The sequence below is a fragment of the Aquarana catesbeiana genome, linkage group LG06, assembly GCF_042186555.1.
Source record: "Aquarana catesbeiana isolate 2022-GZ linkage group LG06, ASM4218655v1, whole genome shotgun sequence".
Lineage (NCBI taxonomy): Eukaryota > Metazoa > Chordata > Amphibia > Anura > Ranidae > Aquarana > Aquarana catesbeiana.
In genome coordinates this window covers 325,574,795-325,602,472 of record NC_133329.1, presented here as the reverse complement: position 1 = coordinate 325,602,472, position 27,678 = coordinate 325,574,795, and the positions used below count along the sequence as shown (strand labels likewise).

Below are 27,678 nucleotides of genomic sequence, written 5' to 3'. Positions count from 1 at the left end.
TTAGTTTAAATTGATCTAAAACAAGGTGATAATTCTGCAGTGATTTCCTTGCAGAATAAACAGAGTTGTTGACCTGTTGGAGTGAGAAGTGGAAAATCAACAGAGCAACTGGCAGGACCAAGAGGTAATAACACAATAGGTTTAGTTATAAAAAAAATCAAAACTACAGAGCTATAATGGCCACTAGATGGAGCTGACAAACATAGTAAATAAGTATTTAAATCATATGATCAACAGATCCATCTAGTGGCCATAATACAGTATTTTCCTGATTCACACTATTCTTAGGAATGAAGAACATACAATCTTAAGTAAAAATAATAACCTTTGATTTTCACACAGAATGAATGCACATACTGTTTCACAGTTTTTTTTAAAATAAATACACCTCTATATTACACAGGGGGCTCAAAAAACAGAAATTCCTCTGACAACCATTGTGATCAAATGAGATTGTTGACAAATAAAGGTGCTGGTTGAGCTGTCATTGTTAGCAATATTGACAGCTCGTTGTCTAAAATCAAAAAGTTTAAAGTGAAAATCTATATATATATATATATATATATATATATATATAAATGCCGTGAGTATCTAGGCAGCCCTAATTGCAAGTATCAACAGAAAGTTGATATTTGCAGTGGTCTAAGCATGGCAATGCTCAGGACTGGCGATAGGTCACACAGAGCGCTGAATTATGGTAGGCTGAAAAGGAAGGAGTATGAAGTAATTGATACATTTTTGCTCATGTCATCTCCTGCAGACTCTCTTGTGGATCCTGAGAGGACCCTGGAACTGGTTAGCCAATAGAAAGTGCCTACACAAAACACAATACACTACAGCGCTATCTCTGTGCCAATCCTGTGGTCATAGGATATAATTAAGCAACTGATTAAAATAAACAGCCAAAAAATAAAGAAATAAATTCCTGGAGGTATGGGAATAAATGTCAATAATAAAAAGACTGGCTAACACCATAGATGCTTGCGAGGCTGCCTTTAGAAGTGGGCTGGGAATCCACAATCTGAAATGCAAGAGGGAAGGGAAAAAAAGTGCCAGACAGGCATCGTGTTGCACAATTTACTAAATGATAAAAAAATATATAAACAGCAATGGCACTCACAAGCAGGTGTGGTGGGGGATGATGACAGTTCGCAGTGGATGGGAAGTCCATGTGTGAACCGGGAGCTATGGTCTTTATCCATTATAGGAAGAAGACAAGCTTTATAGAGGGAGCAAGATCAGTCTGAGATCCGTACAGAGGGAGCTGGCGGTGAGCTGCCCTGTATAGCTGGGATGGTCTGTCCGGTGTTCGGATATCCGTCCAAAGTATGACTGTCATCATCCCCACCACACCTGCTTGTGAGTACCATTGCTGTTTATATCGTTCTTTATCTTTTAATAAATTGTGCTAACCAATGCCTGCTTGGTGCTTTTTTTCTCATCCCTCTTGCAATAGAAAGTCTGTATGTCATACAGGCATTGACATTGGATACCAAAGAAGAACCCCACCAACTGGAGTGTTATGTGACTGTAAAATTTAGGTAGTTCATTGTTTTTGCATTCCAGCTATTAGTTGGAAAAGGGTCGAGGGGTGGTGAAGGCCTGGAGTTCAGCTACAATGTGAACTGCTCTTCTTAAAGTGGAGCTCCACCGGAAAGGCGAAGTTGCGCTTATCTGCCCCCCCCCCCAACCCCACTGCCACAGTTAGCACCTTTCGGGGGGAGCGGGTTCCTGGCTTTGACAAGTACCCATTCCCACTTCCGGCTCAGTTTGCAGCCGGCAAACTGAGCTGGAAGTTCGCCCCCCCCTCCCCCAAAGGCGGGCCATTCACAAAGCGCAGCGAGCTTTGCTCATTCGCAGTAGGGAACCAATTGTGAAGCAGCAAGGCTTCACTACCAGTTTTTCTTACGCCAGATGTCAGAGGCAGCACCCAAGAGCTGATTGAAAAATTGGCTTGGGTGAGGACGCTACAGTATTTGTAGCTGCTTACTTTTAAGTTTTTCTAAAGGAGCCTGGAGCTACCTGGCATGGAATTTTCTCAGAAATCAGATTTCACTTGCATCTCATATATATGCCTAAAGTTCATTTGGTAAAAAATAAAGTGTGAAAGATATTGAGAAAGCACAGAGTCAAGGAGAGAGGCATAAAAAAGGGGAACATAGGAGAAAGAATAGAAAGATGGAAAAAAAGATTTAGGCTATAAAGAAGCCAAACAGAGAGGAAAAGGCAGAGGATTAAAACCACGTGAAAGGTATAGATACAGGTGAGAGAGAAAGAAGAGAGAGAAAGAGAGAAGACAAAGAAATAAAAATCTGTAAGCTGTTGCTGACACTTTCTCTCACCAAGTATGCTTTAGGTGGTCTCAGCACAAGAAGCTCCCACAGTATCATGAAAGCAATGTCTGCTCCAGGTAGATTAATAGATTACATTCAACCATTCTATTATGCTTACTCTATAGCACTCGATAGAACAGTGAACCATTCATCTCTGCCTCTGAAGGAGCTTGCAATACTCAGAGAAAAATGTGGATGGAAACAAGTCATCAATTAAAAAGTCAATCGACCCAAAACTGATGGCTTTTGAAAGAAGCTGGAAAGTTTCTTACAATTTATGATAGAAATTATGGATAAATAAGTCGTATTTTCGTTAAAATGCATTATATCTCTCAGGAACTCTATTAGTGAGATCTCTGAGCTTGGGTTTGGCGATTTTTACATCTGCTGGGTCCATTTTAAGGGGCTTGTGGGATTTTTATGTTGTGTATATTATGGAGAAAGCAACAGGACAGAGATATAGGTGGTTTAACTCCCCAGCATCTACCAAATAAAAAACAAAACAATAAAAGTATGTCTAAACCTTAGTATCAAAACCTCATAAAGGAATTTCATTAATGTAATTTAAAGAGTTGCTTGTGTGTGAGTATTGTCACCCTAAGACAGGAAGAGTTACTGGCTGGATCACCAGGTTTAACCCTTTTGCCGCCGGGTTTGTATGTCGTATGGATTTGACAGCGGGGGGTATTACACACAGACTCTTGCCTGTCAGGTGAGAACATTCGTGCGGCGATGCTGCTGCCTGATTGCTCACACACACCCTCAGTACCGGCGCCACCCCCAGCTGCCGCGCCAGGCCATGCTTACCGGGCTCTGCTTGCCTATCGGTGGGGTCGGCAGCTCCATGGCGGGTGCCGGTGGCTAACACACGCTCTCCCCCCTTCTTCTTGTGACCCAAAATACGACATCTCTGACGTCACTTCCGGGTCAAGCTCTCCGTGTTCCTGGCTAGCTCAGCCGGGAAATAATGCTTTGCAATGCGATCTGCATTGCAAAACATTTAGTGGAGCACAAGGGAGACACAGGGTCTTTAAGACCCTGCATATCTCAATAAAGAGAACATGTCACCAAAAATAAACACATACATCGGGGTGCCTAAATGTGAAAACGTCAATTGCAATACACCTGTTACAGATCACGGCGCATGCTGGAGTGCGAGCAATAATTCTAACACAAGACCTCCTCTGTAACACTAAACTGATACCTATAGGTTGTTTTTGAAGCATCGCCTGTAGAAAGTATAGGGTACTGAAGTTTGATGCGGTTTCACGTGCACTCAAAAATGTAAATTTTGGCATGTTGGGTATCTATTTACTCGGTGCAACCTTGTCTTTTATAGTTTACCAAAAATGTGAGTAATTTATTGCGTTTGTTTGTCCTAACATTCACATTAGTGTGTTTTTTATACTGAAATTTTTGCAGTAATATCGTGTGACATAAAAAATTGGAACTACCAATATTTTATTCTCTAGGGCATCTGCTTTCAGAAAATATATACTATTTGTGAGTTTTGTGTAATCTTCAAACCTAAAATGATTTTTTACACATGTGTGCAAAAAAACGCAAAAAACGGCTCTGGCAGCGAAAGTGTTAAATAAAGGAAAGAAAATATGGAAAAAACAAATAAAAATGAGACCATCACAGCTAAGTACTGGAAAACTGCATCATATTATATTTTTTCCTGGATTTAGATATACAGTGCTTGTAATATAGTAAGAAACTGCTAAGCCAAACTATCCTTATTTTCCCCATTACTGTTCAGGTATACAGTAACATGCTTTGGAACACAAACTTTCAGGCAAAAAGAAAAAAACAAATGCAGACGGATGTTGACAACTAAATTCAAAGTGATTTACACTAGAGGAAATGCATTTTGATGTGCTCTTCTAAGAACATGAAATGTTCAGTTTAATTAACTTCTTCTTTCATTCAGTAACTGCCTTACCTCAAGGGGTTTTAAAGCCAATTAATATGGAGTAAGGATTATTAATAACTATTTTAGGAATCAAAGTTAGAGCTTTAGGAACTGATCACAAAGTGTAAAGTATGTTACAGTAGCTTCTGGTTGGTACGAACAATATATTTTACTGACCTAAATATGTAGTTCCACTTTTTCCACTCCCCTACTAAATGTTTATGTGTTCCTATTCACACAGCATACCTAAAAATTATTTTTAAGGGTTTCTAGCTGTTTCTTTGGAGCAGGTTTATAAACAGGACAGCAGAATATTCTGAACAATTTCAGAGTGCAATTAGAGGGACAAACCGAAAGGTTGTTAACATACAAAGCATTAAGATTTTTAACCCCGTGTTAGGACATACTGTTAAAGTCAAGTTTACAACTAATAAAGAGATCTGCCAGCACAGTACAGACAGGGTGGTAAACATAACTCCTCCTACTAAAAATTGCATAGAATGAGAAAACTTTGTTTTTAGAGTTTTCAGGAAAAAAAAAGTGCAAAGTTAAGAAGCAAGTATTAAAGTATAACTAAAGGGAAAACTTATTTTTTTAAGTTTTGGATAAAGTGGAGAGGGATTAGAACATCTGTCTGTTTTTTATTGCTGTCTGTGTTCCCGTTAGGAAGGTTCACCCTCTCTATTTGTCCAGTTTACCATTATTATTGAAAGTGAAATTAAAAGAAAACCCAACTTCTGGGTTGTCCCTAGGAAAGTAATAGAGGGAAAATCTTCCAATAGGGACACTAGTTCTGGTGATCTGGGGGTCCCCCAAGAAATTCCTTTAATTTGCAGGGATTTCCTCTCACTTTTTGTTTGGCTATGGGACAGGAAGTGAAGGGAAATCTTTACAATGGGACGTGGCAAAAAAAAAAAAAACGACAAGGGGTTATAACCCTCTCTTATTCTTTCTAAAAAAAAGTTTTGCCTATAGTTCTACTTTAAATATTATCAATGGTATGCTATGTGAATAGGAACATGTAACAAGTATAAAGTAGGGGTTATCCCAATTTGGCCACAGATGTGGAAATACCCAAGCATTTACAGGTGTTTACAGGTCCCTCTTTATGGCAGTTGCCATTCTTTACTACTCTGGTGTTGAATGACGCTCATGTAATGACGTGGGAGTGCTGTCCATGCTAAGTGATGACACTGCCGCTTGAAAGTGGGTTAAAAGACCTGTAAGAAGCAGGACATCTAGTGGTGGAAGGTAATTACTTTGGAGAACAGCTCCAGATTGAACTTGGGCGTTGCAGTAGAAGCTGCTGTTTTTTGTTCTGCTTAAAGCAGAGCTCCAGTCCCCCCCACCAAAAAATTAAAAGTCAGCAAGTACAAATATTGTAGCTGCTGACTTTTACTATTAGGGCACTGACCTGTCCAGGGATCCCACACTGTCCTCACTCAAGACGATTCTTGAATCAGCTTTCGAGTCCTGGCGCCGCCATCTTGGGTAAGGGAAACCAGCAGTGAAGCCTTTCTAACTTGTTCTGTTTTGAAGAAATAGCTATTTGTTTCACCATGTCCCTTCCAGACTGATTCCTGAATGGTAGGGTCAGCCTTCATTCTAATTACATTGAGCACGAGTGTTCTGATGAGAAAACCTGCTTTATCTTAATCTCTTTTAGTAGACAGGCCTTATAGGATTACTCCCCCAAAAATGAAAATCCCATTGCAGAGGGATGACTTTCGATGAAGTCAGTCAGCCAATCACAGATATATATATATATATATATATATATATATATATATATATATATATATATATTAGAGCTGCACGATTCTGGCCAAAATGAGAATCACAATTTTTTTGCTTAGAATAAAGATCACAAAAAACCAACAAATGTCAGAAAAAGTATTTAAGTGGTTAAACTTTCCTCATTTACACACTGAAGTGTATCCCTTTGAGGACAAATCGTTACAATGTTTATACTTAGTAAAAAAACTGCTAAAGAATGTTGTGATACTTGGCAGACTGCCTGTTTTTTTTTTTTTTTTCCTTTCTATTGATGGCTGTCGGATTCAGAGAATTCTCTGCATAGAAAGAAGTACTTTGTCAAGCCCGCAAGGGGGGAAAAATTGCAATAATGATTCTTAACGATTAATCGTGCAGCTCTAATATATATATATATGTATATATATATATATATATGTATATATATATATATATATATATATATATATATATATATATATATATATATATATATATTAGAGCTGCACATAACTAACTATATAACTATGTAACTCTCTCTCTCTATCTATCTATCTCTCTCTCTGTCTGTCTGTCTGTCTGTCTGTCTGTCTGTCTGTCTGTCTGTCTATCTATCTATCTATCTATCTATCTATCTATCTATCTATCTATCTATCTATCTATCTATCTATCTATCTATCTATCTATCTATCTATCTATCTATCTATATATTTTGATAGATAGATAGATAGATAGATAGATAGATAGATAGATAGATAGATAGATAGATAGATAGATAGATAGATAGATAGATAGATAGATAGATAGATAGATAGATAGATAGATAGATAGATAGATAGATAGATAGATAGATAGATAGATAGATAGATAGATAGATATATAGATAGATAGATAGATAGATAGATAGATAGATAGATAGATAGATAGATAGATAGAGTGAGTTACATAGTTATATAGTTAGTCTGGTTGAAAAAAGACATAAGTCCATCTAGTTCAACAAATAAAAGGAAAAAAATCCTAAAAAAAAGATAAATCATACAAGCCTATACCCACAGTTAATCCAGAGGAAAGCAAAAAAACCCAGCAATGCGTGAACCAATTTTCTCCAGCAAGGGAAAAAATTCCTTTTTGATCCTCCGAGAAGCAATTAAATATTCCCTAGATCAACTTTACCTATAGATATTAGTATACAGTTATATTATGTACATTTAGGACAGAATCCAGGCCTTTTTTAAAGCACTCTACTGAGCTGGCCAGAACCAGCTCTTGAGGGCTTTATTCCACAATCTCATGTGAAGAAACCTTTCCATATTTGGAGATGAAATCTCTTTTCCTCGAGATGTAAAGCATGCCCCCTTGTCCTCGGTGATGATCTTAAAGTGAACTGAACACCAAATTCACTATATGGACCACTTATGTATTTGTACATGTTGATTATATCCCCCCTTACTAAATTCAGTTCCTCTTATCTTTCCCTATAGCTGAGTTCCTCCATGCCTCTTATCAGTTTGGTGGCCCTTCTCTGCACTTTCTCCAGTTCCCCGATATCCTTTTTGTGAACTGGTGCCCAAAACTGAACTGCATATTTCAGATGCAGGATATGACATTTCTGAGAGCATTTTGTATACCAGTGATGTACAGAACATTTCCAGGTTGACAAATTACATACAATTTTTTGACAGTTTTTGAAAATTACAGCGGCTGTGGACAGATATGGAAAGGTAACTTTTTAAATTTACACAGAGCTAATTACTCCCCTTGAGATAACAGAGGAATTTTACAAAAAGACAACGATGGCTATAAATTTCTGACATGATCACTTTTTTTTTTTTTTTACTTTTTTTTTTTTTTTTTTTGCAAGTATCTATCAGACATTAAAAAAAAATGGTATATTTAACAGACCAAAAGGGAGCACATAAAAGATGTTCACTGTGAAGGTTTACATCCACTTAAGGAAAATCTGTGACTTTGTTCATTTAGGTGTCTAGATATAGTTCAGCTTAATAAAAAACAAAACAAAAAAAAATCATCTATATCACGCTATATATATCTACATCACGCTAATGACTATGTCTGATTAAATATACTTTACGCTGAATACAAGGCAAAATCAAATTTGTTGACCACTTTCTAAACCTGTCAATAAAAGTATGCCATAGCAAGTTTCCATGACAAATAAAATAGAATGCACTGAGTTCTGTCAATAAAAGGCCAAACAGATATGAAATGTCCAGAATTTTACTCATTATAAAGCAGCTAATGGAAGCCCACGGGATGAAAAATGTTTATCATTCTGTCAGTCCTGTCTCCAACTACAGAATTCCTTTCCACAACATCCTGAGATTTATGCTTTTAATTACCTCATATCTGCCTTACTACTCTTCAAACTGAACAAACAATCAAAATACTCTTATTTACCAGACAAATGAAAGCTATCTGACGGATGGAAGCGCTATTTATCATAGTGTTTATTGGTGACGAATGACTGACTCCTGAACTTGGCTAACATTTTTTTTACCACCCCCTGTCACCAGAATATGAATGGGACATCTGCCATGTCAGCACCTCATTACTGATCAGTTTATTTGCTTCAATTAAATGAATCTACAATAGCACAGACCATTCTTCTGCATCTATAATTTGCAACTCATAAAACAGTCAAACAGAGAAAATAGCTGCATAAATAGAAGGCAACAGGGATGTTGATTTATCCATTTCCATTAAAAAGTTACCCATGAGTACAAAGATTAAAAAGCTGTCAATGCTGACTTCTATTTGGAGGTGCATGTTCCACGGCTGTATTCATATCCTTTGTGTCAGCTGTTTTACTAGCATAATTTTCTGATGGTGGAGGACATGTGTAGTGGATTGTTTGGTATATATACATTCTATCTTGGCATATGGTAGAAATATATTTACTTTTAAGACATATCAGGAAGGATATCCTGGAAATGGAGAGAATACAAAGAAGGGCAACAAAGCTAATAAAGGGTCTGGAGGATATTAGTTATGAGGCAAGGTTATGAGCACTGAACTTATTCTCTCTGGAGAAGAGACGCTTGAGAGGAGATATGATTTCAATTTACAAATACCGTACTGGTGACCTCACAATAGGGATAAAATGTTTTCGTGGAAGGGAGTTTAACAAGACATGTGGCCATGCATTAAAATTAGAAGAAAAAAGGTTTAACCTTAAACTACGTAGAGGGTTCTTTACCTTAATGCCGCGTACACACGGTCGGAATTTCCGACAACAAATGTTCGATGGGAGCTTTTTGTTGGAAATTCCGTTCATGTGTAGGCTCCATCGGAGATTTGTTGTCGGAATTTCCGACAGCAAATATTTGAGAGCTGGTTCTCAAATTTTCCGGCAACAAAATCCATTGTCGGAAATTCCGATCGTGTGTACACAATTCCAACGCACAAAATTCCACGCATGCTCAGAATCAAGCAGAAGAGCCGCACTGGCTATTGAACTTCATTTTTATCGGCTCGTCATACGTGTTGTACGTCGCATTGTGCAACCGTGTGTATTCAAGGTAAGTTTGAGCCAACATCCGTCGGAAATAAATCCAGGATTTTATTGTCGGAATGTCCGATCGTATGTACGCGGCATAAGAGCAGCAGGGATGTGGAATTCCCTTCCACAGGCGGTGGTCTCATCAATGAGCATCGATAGTTTCAAAAAACTATTAGATAAGCACCTGAACAAGCACAACATACAGGGATATACAATGTAATACTGACATATAATCACACACATAGGTTGGATTTGATGGACTTGTGTCTTTTTTCAACCTAACCTACTATGTAACTATATTGGCAGGACTGGCGGATTCACTCTGAGGAACTGGCATTAATATATGTAAGCACAGGTTGGCTTATTTTTTCTTGTGGATTGATATATAATCAAGTGATTTCTACATCTGTCGTACTACTCCCTTTACGCCATCTTCTAGTCAAGGCTGTTTTTGATTGCGCCATACATGTCACTTTGTTGCACCATATAATACATGCAGTCTGCACCGCAAGTTATTCCGCCATCATTGTTAATGCTCGCAGGTTGATATGGCACATTTCTTTGCTACCAAGCTATTGGGGTCCTGAAGAAGCGAATAAATGCGAAATGCGTCATCCTCTTGGAATATTTAGCAAATACGTGTTTTTTTGTTATACCACATGGCGAATGTCATCCAATGAGAGCATTCTTTCTTGTTTTTATAAATGTCTTTTATTTTTTTTGTAATAAATATTGCTACTTTACAATACAATAGATGTGGCAATTCCTCTTATGATACCAGTAAAGTCCTTTACTTTTTAGTTTTTTCCTAGCATAATTCTCCCCCATCTGATTCCTTTGCAAGTCATAAGTTTAAAGTGGTTCTAAAGGCAGAAGGTTTTTTATCTTAATGCATTCTGTGCATTAAGATAAAAAGCCTTCTGTGTGAAGCAGTCTTCCCTCAGCACCCACTAATACTTACCTGTGCCCCATCTCGATCCAGTGATGTTGCATGAGAGAATCAGCTGTATGTGACTCTAACTCCTGATTGGCTGAGACACACAGTGAGCGCCATTGGCTCCTGCAGCTGTCAATCAAAGTCAGTGAGCCAATGAGGAGAGAGAGGGGGCAGGGCCAAGCTGCAGCTCCGTGTCAAAATGGACACACAGGCAAGCGTCTCGGCTCAGGTGCCCCCATAGCAAACTGCTTGCTGTGGGGGCACTCAGCAGGAGGGAGGGGCCAGGAGTGCTGGTGAGAGAGCCGAGAAGAGGAGGATCTGGGGTGCTCTGTGCAAAACCACTGCACAGAGCAGGTAAGTATAAAATGTTTGTTATTTTTAAACAAAAAAAAAAGAGACTTGAGTATCACTTTAAGATTTCTCTGGCATCTGCTTCCATTAGTCTATTTAAAAACTTGCAAACATTACTGAGCCCTGTTGAAGGATCTCCAAAACGTGTAGGATGTTTTGTGATTCATTAAGGGTGCTTTCAAACTGATGTGGTTTGGTGTTCCTGCAGTGCGGGTATAGTGCAGTGTACCCACGACTCTCATGCAGGTTACACCTGCACTTTGTCATAGGCTTCTATTAGATTGGGCTGTTTTCTTGCATGCAGGACTTTTGGTGGGCTTTCAGGAAATGCACCAAAACTGCCCAATCTAATGGAAGTCTAAAGCAAAGCTCAGGCAACCCACACGTAAACTGCAGGTACACAGTGCTGCACCCGCACTACAAGAAAATCGCACTGCATCAATGTGAAAGTGCCCTAAAGCGGTTTTGGACTCCTTTATGAATTTGGTCTAGTGTTTCTTATCTTTCGTTCACTACTTGGTGATCCACTTACCTGGAACAAACATGTGCATATCATATGTCGGTCTACCTGATACAAAGAAATTAAGGGTGCTTCAGGTTCTAGTAGGTCTTTATATGCTGCCAACTGCAGGGAGTTCAGGCAGGGAAGAGCTTATCTCAGCTTTATAAAAGTCAGTGAGGAAGAAAGAGAAGTTCCAGGAATTGTACATCACACAAAACCCTCATGTAAAGTGTGGAAGCAGCCTCAGTCTAGACTCTGTCCAGGCCACATCCCTGACATGTTTCACTCCACCCACAGGGTTTAGTCATGGGTCTACCTGATATGCACTTGCCTGTTCCAGGTCAATGAACAGAACACCTGCGACTTCTACGATTTGTGCAGTTGTATGGAGTAGTACACCAGTGTGAATGAGGCCAAAAAAAAGTGAATTGCTGAAAACAGGCACACTCAAATGTCGCCCAAATGTGTACAAATAGAGTTGGAGCTAAACAAAGATGGAATGAGCATTTGCAGTGTGTAGATTTTGATTCCATAGATGCCAACAGTCCTGTATTTGACAAGGCAGTCCAGCATCTCCCTCCCCTGTCACAATGATGCTGTGTCTCGGATTTTGTCCCGAGATCACAGCATCACCCCTACTTGAATTACTGAGAATGCACTGTGACTCAAAAAAGGGTGTTGGATAAGCAAATCATAACCACAAGTGAATTATTCATACATTATTAGGGACAGAACAGTCCAAAAAGTAGGCGTGAACTGGGCAAGGCCACAAGGAAAGTGAGTGTGATCTGGGCAAGACTACCTGAATGGTGGGTGAATCAAGTGTGGGCCAAGGGCAGGGGTAACAGTGTCCCAGGGACTGAGACAAGTATGGTGGTAAGTGTGATTTTTGAAATGTTGGGAGACGTGCAAGTTTTAAAAAATACATAGGGAGATTTTAAAAACAAATTTATCCAGTTGTCTACTATTGACTTTCTAAAAAAATGTTTAGCTCATAGGCAAGAGCAAAGACAACTGAAAAGTGATGGATTTATTATAGCAAACTTACAATAATCATATGCACAGATCCTCTCTGAGAGATATACAGACAGCTCTGCTGACACTCTGCAGCAATCACTGTCGTAATTGGCTTCACTGTGCTTCCATCCTTCGTTCAAACCAACTTAAAATCATCTCAGAAAGCCATTATATGTGTCATAGATTCAGGGCTTTATGTAAAATGTAATAAATGTGTTAGATAGGGTCATAAGATGAACTGGAATCATTGTGTTCTGTACAATGCTAATGAATAATTTAGTGGTTCAGATTTATAATGAATACAAACTTGTGAGATGATTCATTCACGATGACACGTTGAGGCAGAATGTCGATTTCTTCTCAATGAGTCGATCTCCCTTCTTGGGATAAAGAGATTCTCTTTCCTTCCTAATAGGTAACCTATATTTATTTCCCTTAGTCTCTGATGCATAATGTAACATTGTAATTTGTTGTAATTGGCAGTTGAGCCCATTTTTAAAATGTATCAAAAGGGAATGCTATAAAGTGTTAAAATATTTGAGTATATTAAGAGCTTAGTGCCCACATACAGGAGCCCTACGTGACCTCCATTGAATAAAGATAATGCACACTTCCAATTAACCCTGGTGTCGTGCAACTTGATATTTGTAAAGGCATGTAACAATAGTTCACTTTTGAAAGTTGTTTCTAGGACAGAAGTATCAGAGGCAAGTCTTTATCAGCACAATAAACTGCAAAAAAATATATGGCACTGGCATTTATGCTGTGTGTAAAATTACAGTGCTTCTAAAACAACGTTGTCAAAAACTAAACAGAGTTACCCAACGAAGTTCCAAGTCAAAGGCAGGTCAAAAAACCTTGCTGAATGCAGCAATGGTACTGGAGGCAGCGCATCTTGGTTCATATGAAGCCTTGTGTAACATGCTATACAGAGGCCCTTCGGCCCTCTTTCCAATTACGCATTCAATGAGATCCATCATAAAGGCCTGGCAAATGAAACACCCACTATCCTCACATAATTTCTCGCCTCATACACTGCTGTGGTTCAACCCCTCTCTCAAACAATCCAAATTTGTATAGGGGAGGCCCTTCAAACCTTTGACTCCCTTAAACTGATCTACTCTCTCCCTAACTCGTACCTGTTTCGGTACCTCCAGTTGTGCCATGCATTTTAGTTACAATTTCACGACCAGCCAATTTCCCTCACAATATCAGGGATTGAGTCCCTGTTGCGAGAGGAAACTCTAGTGAAACCTCTCTCTACAATTTATAAGGCTCTCCAACCTGCTATACATGATGGTCTTGATAAGCTTTTGTCCTGCTGGCGTGTGAAGGTCCCAGAGCTGGATTCTGAGAATTGGGAGGACATCTGGGAATAGCCCATGCAACACCTGGTCTCCAGAGGCGGCTCTAGGCTTTGTGAGGCCTTAGGCAAAACGTACACATGAGGCCCCACGGACTGGGACGCTCCATGATGAGGCCGCTATTCCTCAGGCTGTGGGCAGTGTCTGATTTGTCCGTCAGCTCCTAAGCCACAGAGTCCCAGTGGGGGTAGGCGGAGCCGCCGGCGTCAACTTCAGTGATTGAGAACAGGCAAATTAGGAGGCCGCGAGGCCCCTGTGAGTGCGAGGCCTTAGGCGACCGCCTAATTTGCCTAATTAGAGAGCCGCCTCTGCTGATCTCCTCCAGGGACAGGTTAATACAATTTTAAATTCTTTCCCTTACACGCATCTAATTGCTGGCGCTGTTTGGAAGACCCTGCCACATTCTTACATGTGTTTTAGGATTGTCCGAGTGTTAGGCTTTTCTGGTCAGTAATTTCTCAGTGCATTTGTTCAGTTACAACCATTTCAATACCCTTATCTATTGACATCTGTATTCTTGGTCTAGTCCATTTACTGGCTACCTCCAGGGTCATGATAGGGCTGTTACTATTTTATGCTCGCAAGTCTATACTCCTTGAATGGAAGTACTTTTTCTTTGCACCTGGATGGACGTTATTTGGACTGTCATTTTCTATTTTTAGTTATATAGTAATTTATTTTCTTACATATGAAATTTTGGATCACATCATATCGACATCTATTTCGTTGATTTTTTGCGCTTTATATGAAAATGTGTATTATATGACATTTTTTTGCACTATATTTGCACCTTATTACATGTTTTTGCACAGTGATTTTGCACTTGGAACACTTGTATGGGTATGTGGTAGTGGATACTCGACATGAAAAGATACTGAGGAATAATATGTAATTTTTATATTCATACAATATTTGTTTGAGATAGCGAACTTTTAATATTTTTATAAAATAAAATGACATTTTATTGCAATGAGGCACAATACTACATGTGCCAACTACTACACATAGGGGTCGATTTACTAAAGGCAAATAGACTGTGCGCTTTGCAAGAGCAGTTGCTCCAGAGCTTAGTAAATAAGGGGATGCTCTTCTGACTTCCATCATGCAATCATGTGCAAGCAAAAATTTTGTTTATTTTTATTTTTCATTGCATGTGATGGGGTATTCTTTGTAAAGTGAGGCTTTACCTCATTTACTATACTCTGGAGCAAGTGCACTTGCAAAGTGCACAGTTTGTCTTTAGTAAATCAACCAGACAGAGCTCAATAAAGTGACTTCACTTTGGGTGGGATTTTAAGGCGACTGGTGAGAATATTAGTAGAAAGCATTATTTTACTGTGCTCTCTTTGTTGTAAATGGTGTATATTTGTTAAAATAAAAAAAAGAATTAAAAAAAAAAAAAAAAAGCAAGCACAGCGATGCGTTGTAACAGTGCATTGCAGCGCGAGTGGACAACACACACCAGCACATGGCTGAACCCCTTTGTTGTTGTGTGTGTCCCCACTATGGCCAGGGACACAAACAACAGGGAAAATCTTCTGGTAGGAATAGTTATTTGGGCAACATCTGAAAGGGGATTTATCTCACTTAGGAGAGAATTTCTATCTCTTCCTTTTGTATCTATGGAAAGTGAAAGGGAAATCTTTCAAACGGAACACAGATAGACAAAAACACCTGATAGGGGTTTTACCTATTGCCTTTACCAGGGGTCTTCAAACTGCGGCCCTGGGGCCAGATGTGGCTCTTTGCTTGCTTCTATCTGGCCCTTGGGGCACTATTCCATCTACAACTGACACTAATGATGGGATACTATTCCTCCCACTGACACCAAGGATGAGGTGCTATTCCTCGCTCTAATATCAACAATAGGGCACTATTCCTTCCACTAAATCCAATGATGGGGCATTGTTTACTAACACTGACATTTAAACTCCTAAAGTCTGAAGGACAGTAAACTGGCCCTTTGTTTAGAAAGTTTGGGGAACCCTGGTCTATATTTTCCAAAGTGGAAACATTGTTGGCTTTAGATATAGAGTACCATAATCTAATACTTAACATTAATCTCAGGCTAACCTAATCATTAACATTAGCCCTTTTTCTAAACTTTTAACAAAAGCCTCAATTTAGACCCTAACCCTAAACAGCAGAACAATAAACACAAGGATGCAAAGCACACATACATGGTCAAATGCATGCAGACTATGTTCAAACTGCAATGGAGGCAACAGAATATACTCTGTGTTGGCACAAATGCATCATGTCCCCTAACCGGAACAAGTGAACTTAGCTGTTCAACTTAGTACACACTTTCAGAGCAGTCCTTTACAGGGCACTTAGTAGGGTAGTCAGAATTGCCAGGAGGTGTACAATCCCTTATACACCTAGCAATGGTAAAGCTCACTCCTGCCTGAATTCTACTGGAATTGGTGTCACATACTCTGAACTACCCCCACTGAAGGACAGCCTCCACGGGAATAGAGGGATACCAAACACAGCTATAGAGCACAGATGCCCGGGTCAAAAAAAGTAAAATCTCAGAAGGAAGAAGGCTTCTTTTTGTTTTATTAACTTATCATATTTTTTTCCTAGGTAGATCATCATGGAGAAAAACATCTGCAATCTTTAGATCAATGTTCCCAAGCACCAAGCCACATGCCAAGGGAAGGTTAATTGATTTTTCTCATGTTACAGCTTGGAGCATACACAAGTGTACACTCCTAGCTATCAGACCATGCTGTCTCCCAAAGCTCCAGTCTTATTAATGATTAGAATTTTCCCTGATCATGTGATCACCATGACAGCCAACAGTAATCATATGCTGGCTGGAGGTTTATTCACAAGCAAACCTCTTCCAGATCCAAATGCAGCCTTAAAATGGTAGTGTGCCTCTGTTTAATACCATAATTGTCATATACATTTACAATATTGAAAATAAACCAATTAAAGTGATATTAAAGAGTCATTTGTTTCTAATAAAAAAATAAATGTATCATACTTACCTGCTCTGTACAATGGTATAGCACAGAGCATCCCCGATCCTCCTCTTCATGGGTTACTGGCAGTTCAGGCTTCTCCTCTTTGGCGAGTGCCGCCATAGAAAGGCTTTTCTATGGGAGCACTCCTGAGCCACCCAGTCTGCGTCTATTGACACAGCCAGGGAGGATCGGCCCCACCCCCCTATCAATCTGCCCAGTGAGAGCCTCTGCTCTCATGCACAGCGCTGGATCAGGAATAGGCTCAGGTAAGTATAATGGTGGCTGGGGTAGATTCTGTGACCCAGAAGGTTTTTCACCGTCGTGCATAGCATGCATAACAGTAGCCTTTAGCGCTACTTCAAAATTAAAAAATAAAAACGATGTTAGAACTGGGGCGATTTCTCAGTCAGTTACCAGCTCTTTAGAAGGGACAGACTGCACCTAAACGGGGAAGGTGCAGATCTGGTGGGAGTGAAGATGACCGAAAAGTTAGAGGGGCTTTTAAAGTAGGCGACAGGGGGAAGGGTCCAGAGGTAGATATAGTCAGCGTAAAAACATATTCCAGAGGGTAGCATTAGTGTTAGGTTGGCTAAAGCAGCTAAACCCGAGGTAAGTATAGTAACAAGTCCTATTTGCAACCCCAGAGCACCCAATAAGGAGATAGTATGCGACCAGTCTAAACTATGTGGCATGTTCACCAATGCCAGGAGTCTGGCAGACAAGATGGGAGAACTAGAGCTACCATTGTACGAGGAGGATTTAGATTTTGTAGGAATTACAGGGACTTAGTTCAACAGCTCTCATGATTGGCTGGCAACCATTCAAGGGTATTCCCTATATCGCAAGGATAGAGTGGGTAAAAAAGGAGGAGGGGTATGCCTGTATATCAAAAATGATGTACAAGTACATTAAAAAGGGGATTAACTCCAGAGATAAAACAATAATTCTCCCACTCTACAAGACTCTGGTTTAGCCTAACCTGGAGTATGCTGTCCAGTTCTGGGCACCAGTGCTCAGGAAGGTTGTGCTGGAACTGGAGAGAGTCCAGAGAAGTGCAACAAAACTAATAAAGGGACTGGAGGACCTTAGTTATGCAGAAAGATTACGAGCACTTAACTTATTCTCTCTGTAGAAGAGACGCTTGAGAGGGGATATGGTTTCATTGTACAAATACCGTCTTGGTCAACCGCACAAAAGGGATAAAGCTTTTCCGCGAAAGGGAATTTATTAAGACAGGCTGCCATTCACTTAAATGGAAAGAAAAGCAGTTTAACCCTAAACTGCGTAGAGGGTTCTTCACTGTAATGCCCCGTACACACGGTCAGATTTTCCGATGGACATTGTCCGATCGGAGCGTGTTGTCGGAAATTCCGACCGTGTGTGGGCTCCATCGGACATTTTCCATCGGATTTTCCGACATACAAAGTTGGACAGCAGGAGATAAAATTTTCCGACAACAAAATCCGATCGCGTCAATTCCGACCATGTGTGGCCTGTTCCGACGCACAAAGTGCCACGCATGCTCAGAAGAAATTCCGACACGGGACAGCTCGTTCTGGTAAACTTAGCGTTCGTAATGGATACAGCACTTTCGTCACGCTGCAATGTTCAAAATGGTTTAATACAGCGCACTCTCTTCTTCTTTATAATGTGACAAGAATTAAGTCTTTTTGCTGCTCATATTCACACACACTTCTCACAAACTTCTTTCGTTACTACTTATCGGGATTCCCTCAATATATTTTGATTTCTCACATCTGACAACATATTTTTTTTCCTTGTCAAAAGAAGTTTATTGAGTATACAATGTTATAAAGATACATAAAGTAAGTTTACAAGGATCTATAAAGTAAGCTCATTATTTTACAGTAGGGTTTATATAGGTAAATATCATGAAATTTCAAATATTAAACATTGGGTTCACGTAAACCTAAATTAAAGATATATATCATTTCCTTAGTTACTTTTGTAGGTATTTAAATGATTTATACCTACTATACATATTGTTTACAAGTAGAGTGTATATAGGTCAAATAAATTCTGATAATGAGCTTTAATCGTAAGGTGGAGAAAAGGAAAGAGAAAGAAGAAAAAGGGTTGAAAGGTAGAGGTATGGTCCACAAGGTTGTCCCGCTCGTCAGTTTATTATTCTTTTTAGTTCTCTTTGAAGCCTTAGAATGGGTGTCTCTGTAAGTCATTTAATCTGTTATCATGGCAACAGGACAGAGTCATTGAAGTTTGACAGGAACTGTTGTTTTATCCAAGGATGCCAAAGTTTTTCAAATTTTGGAATTTGATTTTGATCGATGGCTACCATCTTAGCATGGGACATTGTATTATTCATTCTGTGAATTGTTTCTGCTAGTACCAATGTAGGAGATTTCCATGCCTTGGCCACTGTTTGTTTTGCAGCCGTTATTAGTTGGATCATAAGTTTGAATTGAGAGAGTGTTAACCATTCCGGTTTTAGATTAAGTAAAGTTAAATATGGATCTGGTTGTATTATTTTTTTTTTAATATTTTAGATGCAATCACGAAGACTTCCTTCCAGAAGGTTTGGATTACTGGGCACGTCCACCATATGTGTAAATATGTGCCTATTTCTGGGCATCCTCGAAAACAAAGTGCTGAGGTATTAGGTGAATATTTTGCCACTCTAGCGGGTACAAGGTACCAGCGAGTTAGGACTTTATAATTTGTCTCCAGTGCTAAGATGTTGGGTGAGGATGACTTAGATGTGAGCCATATGTTAGACCAGTCCGTGTCTTCTAAAGTTCGTCCCAGGTCCTCCTCCCACCTCTGAACGTAAGAGGGTCTATTAAGATTTGCTACTCCATATAATTGATTATAAAGTGATGAAATTGTACCTTTAGCAAATGGATCTTTTGTACAGATTGATTCAAAAATGGATAATTGGCATAATGGTGTATCCCCCTTTAGGAATGGTGTATAGAAATTTTTGATTTGGAGATATCTGAATATCTCAGAGTTTGGTAGATCATATTTTTCTCTAAGCGATGGGAATGAAAGGAATGATTTAGATGCTATGAAGTCATTTAGTGTCTGAATGCCTGATGTTGTCCAAGCTTTAAAAGAATTTGGGTAGATCCATGCCGGATAAAAGGCCGGATTTCTGATAAAAGAAAGGAGAGGATTGTGTGGAGATTGTAACTGATATTTGGTTTTTAGTTTATCCCAGAGAGATAAGAAGTGTTTAGTTATGGGATTATGAATTTTAAAGCGGTCTTTAGGATCAAGCCATAATAAATTTGATATTAATAGAGGGTCATTTTCTGAAGCCTCTATAAATACCCATAATGGGATTTCCTGTTTTGCATGGTATTTGGACAGACTGGCCAAATGTGCTGCTCTGTAGTAGTTAGTAAAATTAGGGTATCCCAGGCCTCCTTTATTTTTGGGAAGATGTAGTGTGTGTATAGGTATACGTGGTTTAGAAGAGCCCCATATAAACGAAGTTGCTCTTTTTTGTACTATTCTCAAAAAATAGGAAGGAATTGGAATAGGGAGGACTCTGAATAGATAAAGCAATTTGGGTAGAATAGTCATTTTGATTGCATTAATCTTCCCTATCCAGGATAAAGGAAGTTGCGACCATTGTTTTATTAGATTTGTGATCTGTCTTAATACAGGAGGATAATTGGTTGAGAATAAGTCAGAATGAGATGCTGTTAAATGAATTCCAAGATATGGGATTGATTTTTCTGCCCATGTGAATGGGAGTGCAGCCCTAGCCGGGATCAATTCCATGTTTGTGAGTGAAATATTAAGCACTAGGCATTTCTTAGGATTAATCATAAGGCCGGATAGGGCTGCAAATCCATCAAGAGCTGGTATTAAGTTAGGACCAGAGACCTGTGGTGATGATAGAAAAAGTAATATATCGTCTGCAAATATACATAATTTGTGTGTAATACCTCCTATTTCAATGCCAGTTATAGTTTGGTTTGTTCTGATGTATTGGGCCATGGGTTCGAGTATAAGGGCAAATAATAAGGGAGATAATGGGCAACCCTGTCGGGTACCTCTTTCGATATTAAAGGCTTCAGATTTGTATCCAGCATATTTTATATAGGCTTTGGGTTTATTATATAATGCTTTGATCCATGTTAAAAAGTGGGGTCCAAAACCCCATTTTTGTAATGAATATTGCATATATTGCCAGGATACTGTGTCAAATGCCCTCTTAATATCGAGAGATAGAAAACATAAAGGGATTTTCCGTTTTTTAGCAATATGTGCCAATAACACTGCCCTGCGTATATTATCGCCTGCCTGTCTATTTGGCATGAAGCCTACTTGATCTCTATGTATTAATTTTCCTATAATGCTATTGAGGCGTTTTGCTATTATTTTTGCTAATAATTTAATATCGAGGTTTAACAGAGAGATAGGCCGATAATTCACACAGGAAGTATCATCAGAAAGGGGTTTTGGGATCATACAAACAATTGCCATTAGTGTTTCTTGCCGAAAAGAATGTCCATCTAGAAGTTTGTTAAAAGTTTCAGTGAGAATGGGAGAGAGTATTTCTGAGAATGTTTTATAGTATAAAGCCGAGTAGCCGTCTGGGCCTGGTCTTTTATTAAGTTTTAGGTCTTTTATGGCGTTAGCAACTTCATCTATAGTTATAGGCTCATCCAAACTGCTTTTTTGATTCTGAGATAACTCAGGTAAGGTTATTTTTGAGAAGAAGGATTCAGCCTCTGTAGGATTAAATTCATTGTTTGTCTTGTATAAAGTTGCAAGATGTGAGTGAAATTTATGGACTATTTTAACTGGATTACAAGTGTAAACATTTTTTGATAATTTCAAACGTATTGGTTTGAAAGATTTGTTAGTTGAATTTAATGCCCGAGCCAAATATGTACCTGGTTTGTTTGTATTCATGTAGAAATTGTGTTTGGAGCGTTTGAGGGATTTATCAACTGACTCAGTGAGAAATAGATCGTATTCCAATCTAGATTTTTCCAGATGAGATTTTGTACTCTGAGATGGATTATCTTGAAATGATATGTAGGCTGCATTAAAATTGAGTTCTAGTTTTTTTGCTAGATTTTTGCGTTCCCGTTTAAATAGTGCCATTTGTCTTTGTATTGTACCACGCAAGACAGGCTTATGAGCTTCCCACAGTGTTATTGGGGAGATGTCTGTTGTATTATTAATTGATATGTATTCCTTTAAAGCTTGTTCAATGGCCATCTGATGTAGTGGGTGTTTGAGCATTATGTCCGGTAAGTACCACGTTGGGTCATGCGCTTTTGGTATGGCTGAGGCTATAGTAGTGTATACTGCATTATGGTCAGACCACGGAATCGGAATTATATCTGATGCAATAATTTCTGGTATCATTCCTATTGTTAGAAAAATATGATCTATTCTGGTGAAGGTTTGATGAGGGTGCGAGAAATAAGTGAATTTCTTTTTCATTGGGTTACTTTCTCTCCATGAATCTACCAGATTGTATTTGGAAAGAAGTTGAGAAAAAGGTAATCTAGAGGTTATTTTGGATGGTGTAAAAGGTGATTTATCTAGAAATGGGAGGAGGACCTGGTTCGAATCCCCACACATTATCACTGTTCCTATTTTGTGTGTATTAATCACTTGTAATATATGTGAGAGGAATGGTGTAGGTTGTTTGTTAGGAGCGTAGTAGGAAATCACCGTGATTGCTGTATCCATTATATAACCCATGAGTATCAGGTATCTACCTTCTGGGTCTTTAATTTCTGATGATAAGGTGAATGGTGTGGATCGGTGAAATGCAATTAGAGTTCCCCTTTGCTTGGTACAGGCAGAAGCCGTGTAAATTTGTTGATAAAAAGGAGAAATATATTTTGGAGTAGAATCTTTGGTGAAGTGTGTTTCTTGGAGGCATACTATGTGAGCCTTCTTGTTATGGAAAGTACGGAAGGCTTTGGTCCTTTTTTGAGGGACATTTATTCCCTGAACATTCAGGGAAAGTATATTCAGTGGTGCCATGGCAATAGATCAAATAGTTTTGACTTACTTTTTGTTATGCAGAGCTGACTGCGCAGATCAACCTGTGTGGACTGAAGAGATGAATAGATAGAAAAGAAACCAGTGAATTCTGGAGTAAAGAGTAAACAAAAAACATATGAGATTAGAAGATACATTGTATAAATTATTTTTTGCAAGTAATCACAATTTACCCGTGAAAGAGAATAAATATCTCTCTCAGGGGAATAAGTGCCTTTGTCACACTCCCACATAATATGGTTGGGAGAATGAGGAGGGCTAATGGGGGTACACGGATCTTCCGCTTACAGGAGAGAAGTGCTATGTCAAAAGACATCAAAATGATGTTTCATTAATTGGAGTGCAGAATATAGTTTTTGTTGAAATTATTTATTCCAGGGTGGTTGTATATGGTTAGTCTTGCCCTAGGCTAAATAATTCAGTTAGAAAGGTACTGTTAATAACTTTGGTATTGATGAAGATAGTTTGAATTATTTTGGGATTTTAACCCTTTTAGAGTAAACAATTACATATTTTATTCATATGTAACTGTTTAGATATGTTAACTCATAAAATAGAGGTTGTATTGCTTCAGATTAGAATAAACAAAAACATAATTCTAGGAACTAGTTAGGTAATAATATATTTGTTTTAAGAAAAGAAAGAAAAAGCTTCCATTACTTCTGGATTATTGAATATATTTGTCCTAAAAAGTAATAAATCTATTGTTATTACTTGATAATATATAACTGAACAAGAATTTCCTTATTTCACTTATATATTCTAAGGCTATATGAATCAGAAGTAATAAGAAATATAACTGGAATGTAACATGATACCACACAGTGTGTGACTATCAGAATGCAGTTACATTCAGTTATAAATATAGGTTTTTTATAGAGAACCATCTCTTAGTATAATAAATGAAGAGATATCAGGAATTAGGATGTCAGTCCATTGAATCTTCTTGGTCCATGGATGATGTGGCATAACGGCCTCTTTTGTGAGAATGATGATTCCCATTTTGTTCTGAAATTTTCTGGGTGCTGCCTGAAGGTGAAGATGATGCCATTCTTCTGTGTGTGGGAGTGTTGCTGCTTGTGGGTTCTGTCAGATTTAATTTTAAAAGGGTTTGTTGTAGTTCATCTGCTGATCTGCTTCTGTAAATTGTACCTTGGTAGTTAAATCTGACTGAAAAGGGGAAGCCCCATTGATACATAATGTTGTGGCGTTGCAGTTCCATTAGTTGGGGTTTCATGGATCGTCTTTTAGTAATAGTAAGTTGGGATAGGTCAGCAAAAATTTGATAATTGTGTCCTTGAAAATTAAGTTCCTTTTTTTCTCTTGCAGCAATTAGTATTTGTTCTTTTGTTCTGTAATAATGAAATTTTGTGATTATATCACGTGGGGGTCCATCTTTCTTTTTGGCTGTGAGGGCTCTGTGTACTCTGTCCAGTTCTAAACGTTCAATAGGGATATCTGGCTTTAGTTCTTGTAATAGAGCAGTAATAGTAGATTGCAGGTCTGTCACAGTTTCAGGTATTCCCCTTATGCGCAAGTTTGAACGTCTGGCTCTATTTTTGTAATCTTCGAGCTTAGTTTGAAGTATTAAATTCTCTTTTTTTAATTGTTCCAATTCTGTTATATTTTCTTGGGTTGTAATTTCAATTTCATCCATTTTTATTTCTAAGGCTGCGGTGCGGTTTCCCAGCTCTCTTATTTCTTTGGTTAGGCTTTTTGTTATTTGGTCTGAGGTTTGTTTTAAAGCCTTATGAAGCATCTTTTCAAATTGTAATAATATTACTGGGGATACTGAGGAGGCTTGTGGAGAAGTTTGTGAGAGGATTTGTTCTGTATCTGACTCAAATGGAGAGTCTTGCTGTGACATTTTCTGTCTGTGAGAGCGCCCTGATGCTGTATCTTGTGAGGTGACTGGAGCTGCTTCAGCTGCAGTGAGTGCCTGTGAGCTCTTTGTGAGGTGATTTTTATTTCTGCCACGGCTTCCTCCCAGTACCATATTTCCTGCCCAAACTTTCACAGTTTGTTCCCTGGGGCAAAAAGGTTCAAATGGATACCTTTTGAGCCTGCAGGCTCCGCTTTGTCCTTCTCTTCTCTCCTCAGCGGTGTGGAGCTCTAACAATGCATGTCTGCTCTGCTAGGCTCCGCCTCCTGCCCCCCAACATATTTTTTTTATTTTTTTTACTTTAATGTAGAATCTTTTTTTGTGTTTCTCTTTTTTAATTTTTTTTTTTGGTGATTTTGATTTGTACTCCCGAAAATGTTTGTGTGTTTTTTGTGACAAGTTCCCACAACACCATTGATATGTTGTTCTATTTAATCTGTAGGAGATTGTTTGGTGTTGTTGTCCCTTGTTAATTTCACATTTTATGTTTTTAGAAATGTACCTGAATCCTCACCAACAAACTGTCCTTTTTGGATGAAAACACACACAGGAGAGTAGAATTTACCTAAAAATATTTTATTAAGGGGTCACAACTATAAACAAAGAGGGAGGCAACACTGGAGAAACTGCAGAAGTGGGCGAAGCCTTGGACCCCCAGGGCAGACATCAATTATTTAAAAGCAAAATTGGTGGCCTGAGGAGTCCATATCTAAGGGAGGGCAGTCTGGTCCAGAAGTCCCAGAGATCCGGAAAGCAGCAGATGACATCTGTGTCCCCAGGCTGTGGTCATACGAGAGACTGCATCTTCTGTCAGACCAGACTGAACCCAGGGCAATCGCTCTTTGGTCTTCCTTCCACGCTTCCTTCCAGCCTTTGGCTGTGGTGGTGGAGTTGTGGCAGCAGGAGGAGGAGGAGGAGGAGCATCGTCGATCTCAATGACATCCGTCTTGTGTGTCAGTTCCCCACTCTCCCCCTTACGTAGCACTTTATAAATCAGGTCCTCAGAGATCTTGCTTTGGCCCTCCTGCAATTTGGTGGCAGCCATGCAGGCAAAGGCCTCTTCAGGACTGGGGAAGGCTCTGAGGGACGCAGAAGCCTCCTGGATCAGCCTGTATGCTGAATCCTGCACAGGACTGGGAGTGGCCTTCCTGGCCCTTTTGTATGGCAGGTGGAGGGGAGGAACCTGAGACTCAGTCAGGCTGCGACTTGTCCCAGGCTTCTCTTGGCTGACACTTAGCCCCGCCTCCTCCTGGCTGCCACTAATCCCCGCCTCCTCCTGGCTGACACTAATCCCCGCCTCCTCCTGACTGCCACATTCCACAGCCTCCTCCTGGCTGAGGTCTTCCTGTGTATGAAAAAGGGACATAGTTTTAGTTTTTTTTACATCAATCACACACAATTTTCACCTCCTGACTGCTGCAAATTGAATGTTAACAAATATAAGAGGCTATCCTTCTGAGCCCAGCATTTTTCATTCTTGTCCCAATTTTGGGTGCCCACTACTGTCTATTGATATGTAAAACACTTTTTTTAATCAGCAATTAATGATCAATAATAACATCTAGTAAACATCATTTCTTTATTGCCCAGAAATCTGTAGAAGAATGCTATACCTGACTCCAGCTGGGCTCCTCCACTTCTTCCCGGCTGGAAGGCCCAGGTTGGACATCAGAAGCCTCAGCTGGGATGGAAGGAAGAGTGGAAGGAAGAGTAGAGAGGGATTCCCTGACTTCAGTGTGGTCTGACAGAAATCGCAGTCTCATAGTACCACAGTCTGGGGACATAAACGTCATCTGCTGCAGCTCCGGATCTCTGGGAATCCGTGACCTTCTTGCGCTCCCTAAGATAAGTGCTCCTCAGGCCACCAATTTTAGCTTTTAAATAAGGGATGGTTGCTGTGGGGACCACCGGCTTCACCAACTCCAGCAGTTTCTCCAGCGCTGCCTGCCTCTTCTGTTTGTGATTATAGTGGGGGTGTCTCACCTGCCACAGATAGGGCAGCTCCCTGTACTTGTCTATGAACAGGGGCAGGAAATTGTGGTCGTTGAACCCATCCATTTTCTCTGCAAAACACAACACAAGACAAACCCTAATGTCAGGCCAAACTCCCCTAATCTTGTTACAATATAGGCTTCAATTTCGAAGCAGTATAGGCCCAAGTTTAGATCCTACCTTCGTTAGCACGATCGGCGTCTCCGATGCTCCTTCCTCCGCTCACAGATTGTACGTAAGACGCGCGCGTTACGATTTATACACACTGCGCATGCGTATAACTCCGCCCGCCCCTGACGTTCTTTCTATTCTATTCCCCGCCCCTTTTCGTTCGGCGCAGTGGAGGAAGAGCACATGGCGGATAGACAGCAGGATCGTGCTAAGTACAGCAACGAGGAGGAGGAGGAGGAAAGGCCGGAGCCTGAAACGTCCCAATCCAGAAGGAGATTAAAGGACTCAAATATGTCCTTTGGGGAGATGTTGGAGATGGTGGACATCCTGAAGAAGGCCGACTATGATGGAAAGTATGGGCCTTACCCCAACCCCAATGTCCGAAAGGCCAAGATCATGGCGAAAGTGGTCAGGAGTCTGCACCGGAAATTCAGGGTACGACGATCGAAAGATCAGCTCAGGAAGCGGTGGTCGGACCTGAAATTACGAGAACATGAGCAGTACAGAAAGATCCGGAGAGTGCTGCAAAAAAGTAAGTAGTTGTGCTGTGTTCCTATTGTTCTTGTGTTTATTACGTTCGTGCTGCTCCATGTGCTTTTAGGAACTGTTGTACAGTTTAAAATGGCAACTTTCATGTTCATGGGCACATTATTCGTTCGGATCACACATTTTTATTTCGGACTATAAAATACCATTGTTTAGGCCATATGCATTTGGCCACCATTTTGAGGCCCTATACTTGTCTTCAAAGAATTGGGTTGTGTAGATGGCTTTGTTACTAGAATGAAATGCAAACTAGATTCTGTGTAAGGAGAGGACACTGAGCAGCTGTTTTCACATCTGGACACTGGAGCACTAGTGTGGGACCCCAGAACACCATTTTTATTAGGGGGGCCACACAGGTGCTCCAGTGTATACTATAGGGGGGGGCTACATCAGTGAAGCTTGT

The 27,678-nt window shown here is 39.6% G+C and overlaps 1 protein-coding gene across 5 annotated transcripts in view; it reads right to left on the bottom strand.

Annotated features, from left to right (window-relative positions):
• Positions 1-27,678, bottom strand: part of ZNF385B (zinc finger protein 385B) — an 849,407-nt gene that overhangs the window by 145,228 nt on the left and 676,501 nt on the right. Inside the window, exon 5 of one of the 5 annotated variants that reach the window (XM_073633755.1) lies at positions 24,846-25,911. The exons of the other annotated variants lie outside the window; for them this stretch is intronic. Coding sequence (XP_073489856.1) covers positions 25,276-25,911 — 636 coding nt within the window. The 3' untranslated portion in view covers positions 24,846-25,275. Of the gene's footprint in view, positions 1-24,845; positions 25,912-27,678 lie in introns of those variants that run through there. 5 annotated transcript variants of the gene reach the window in all.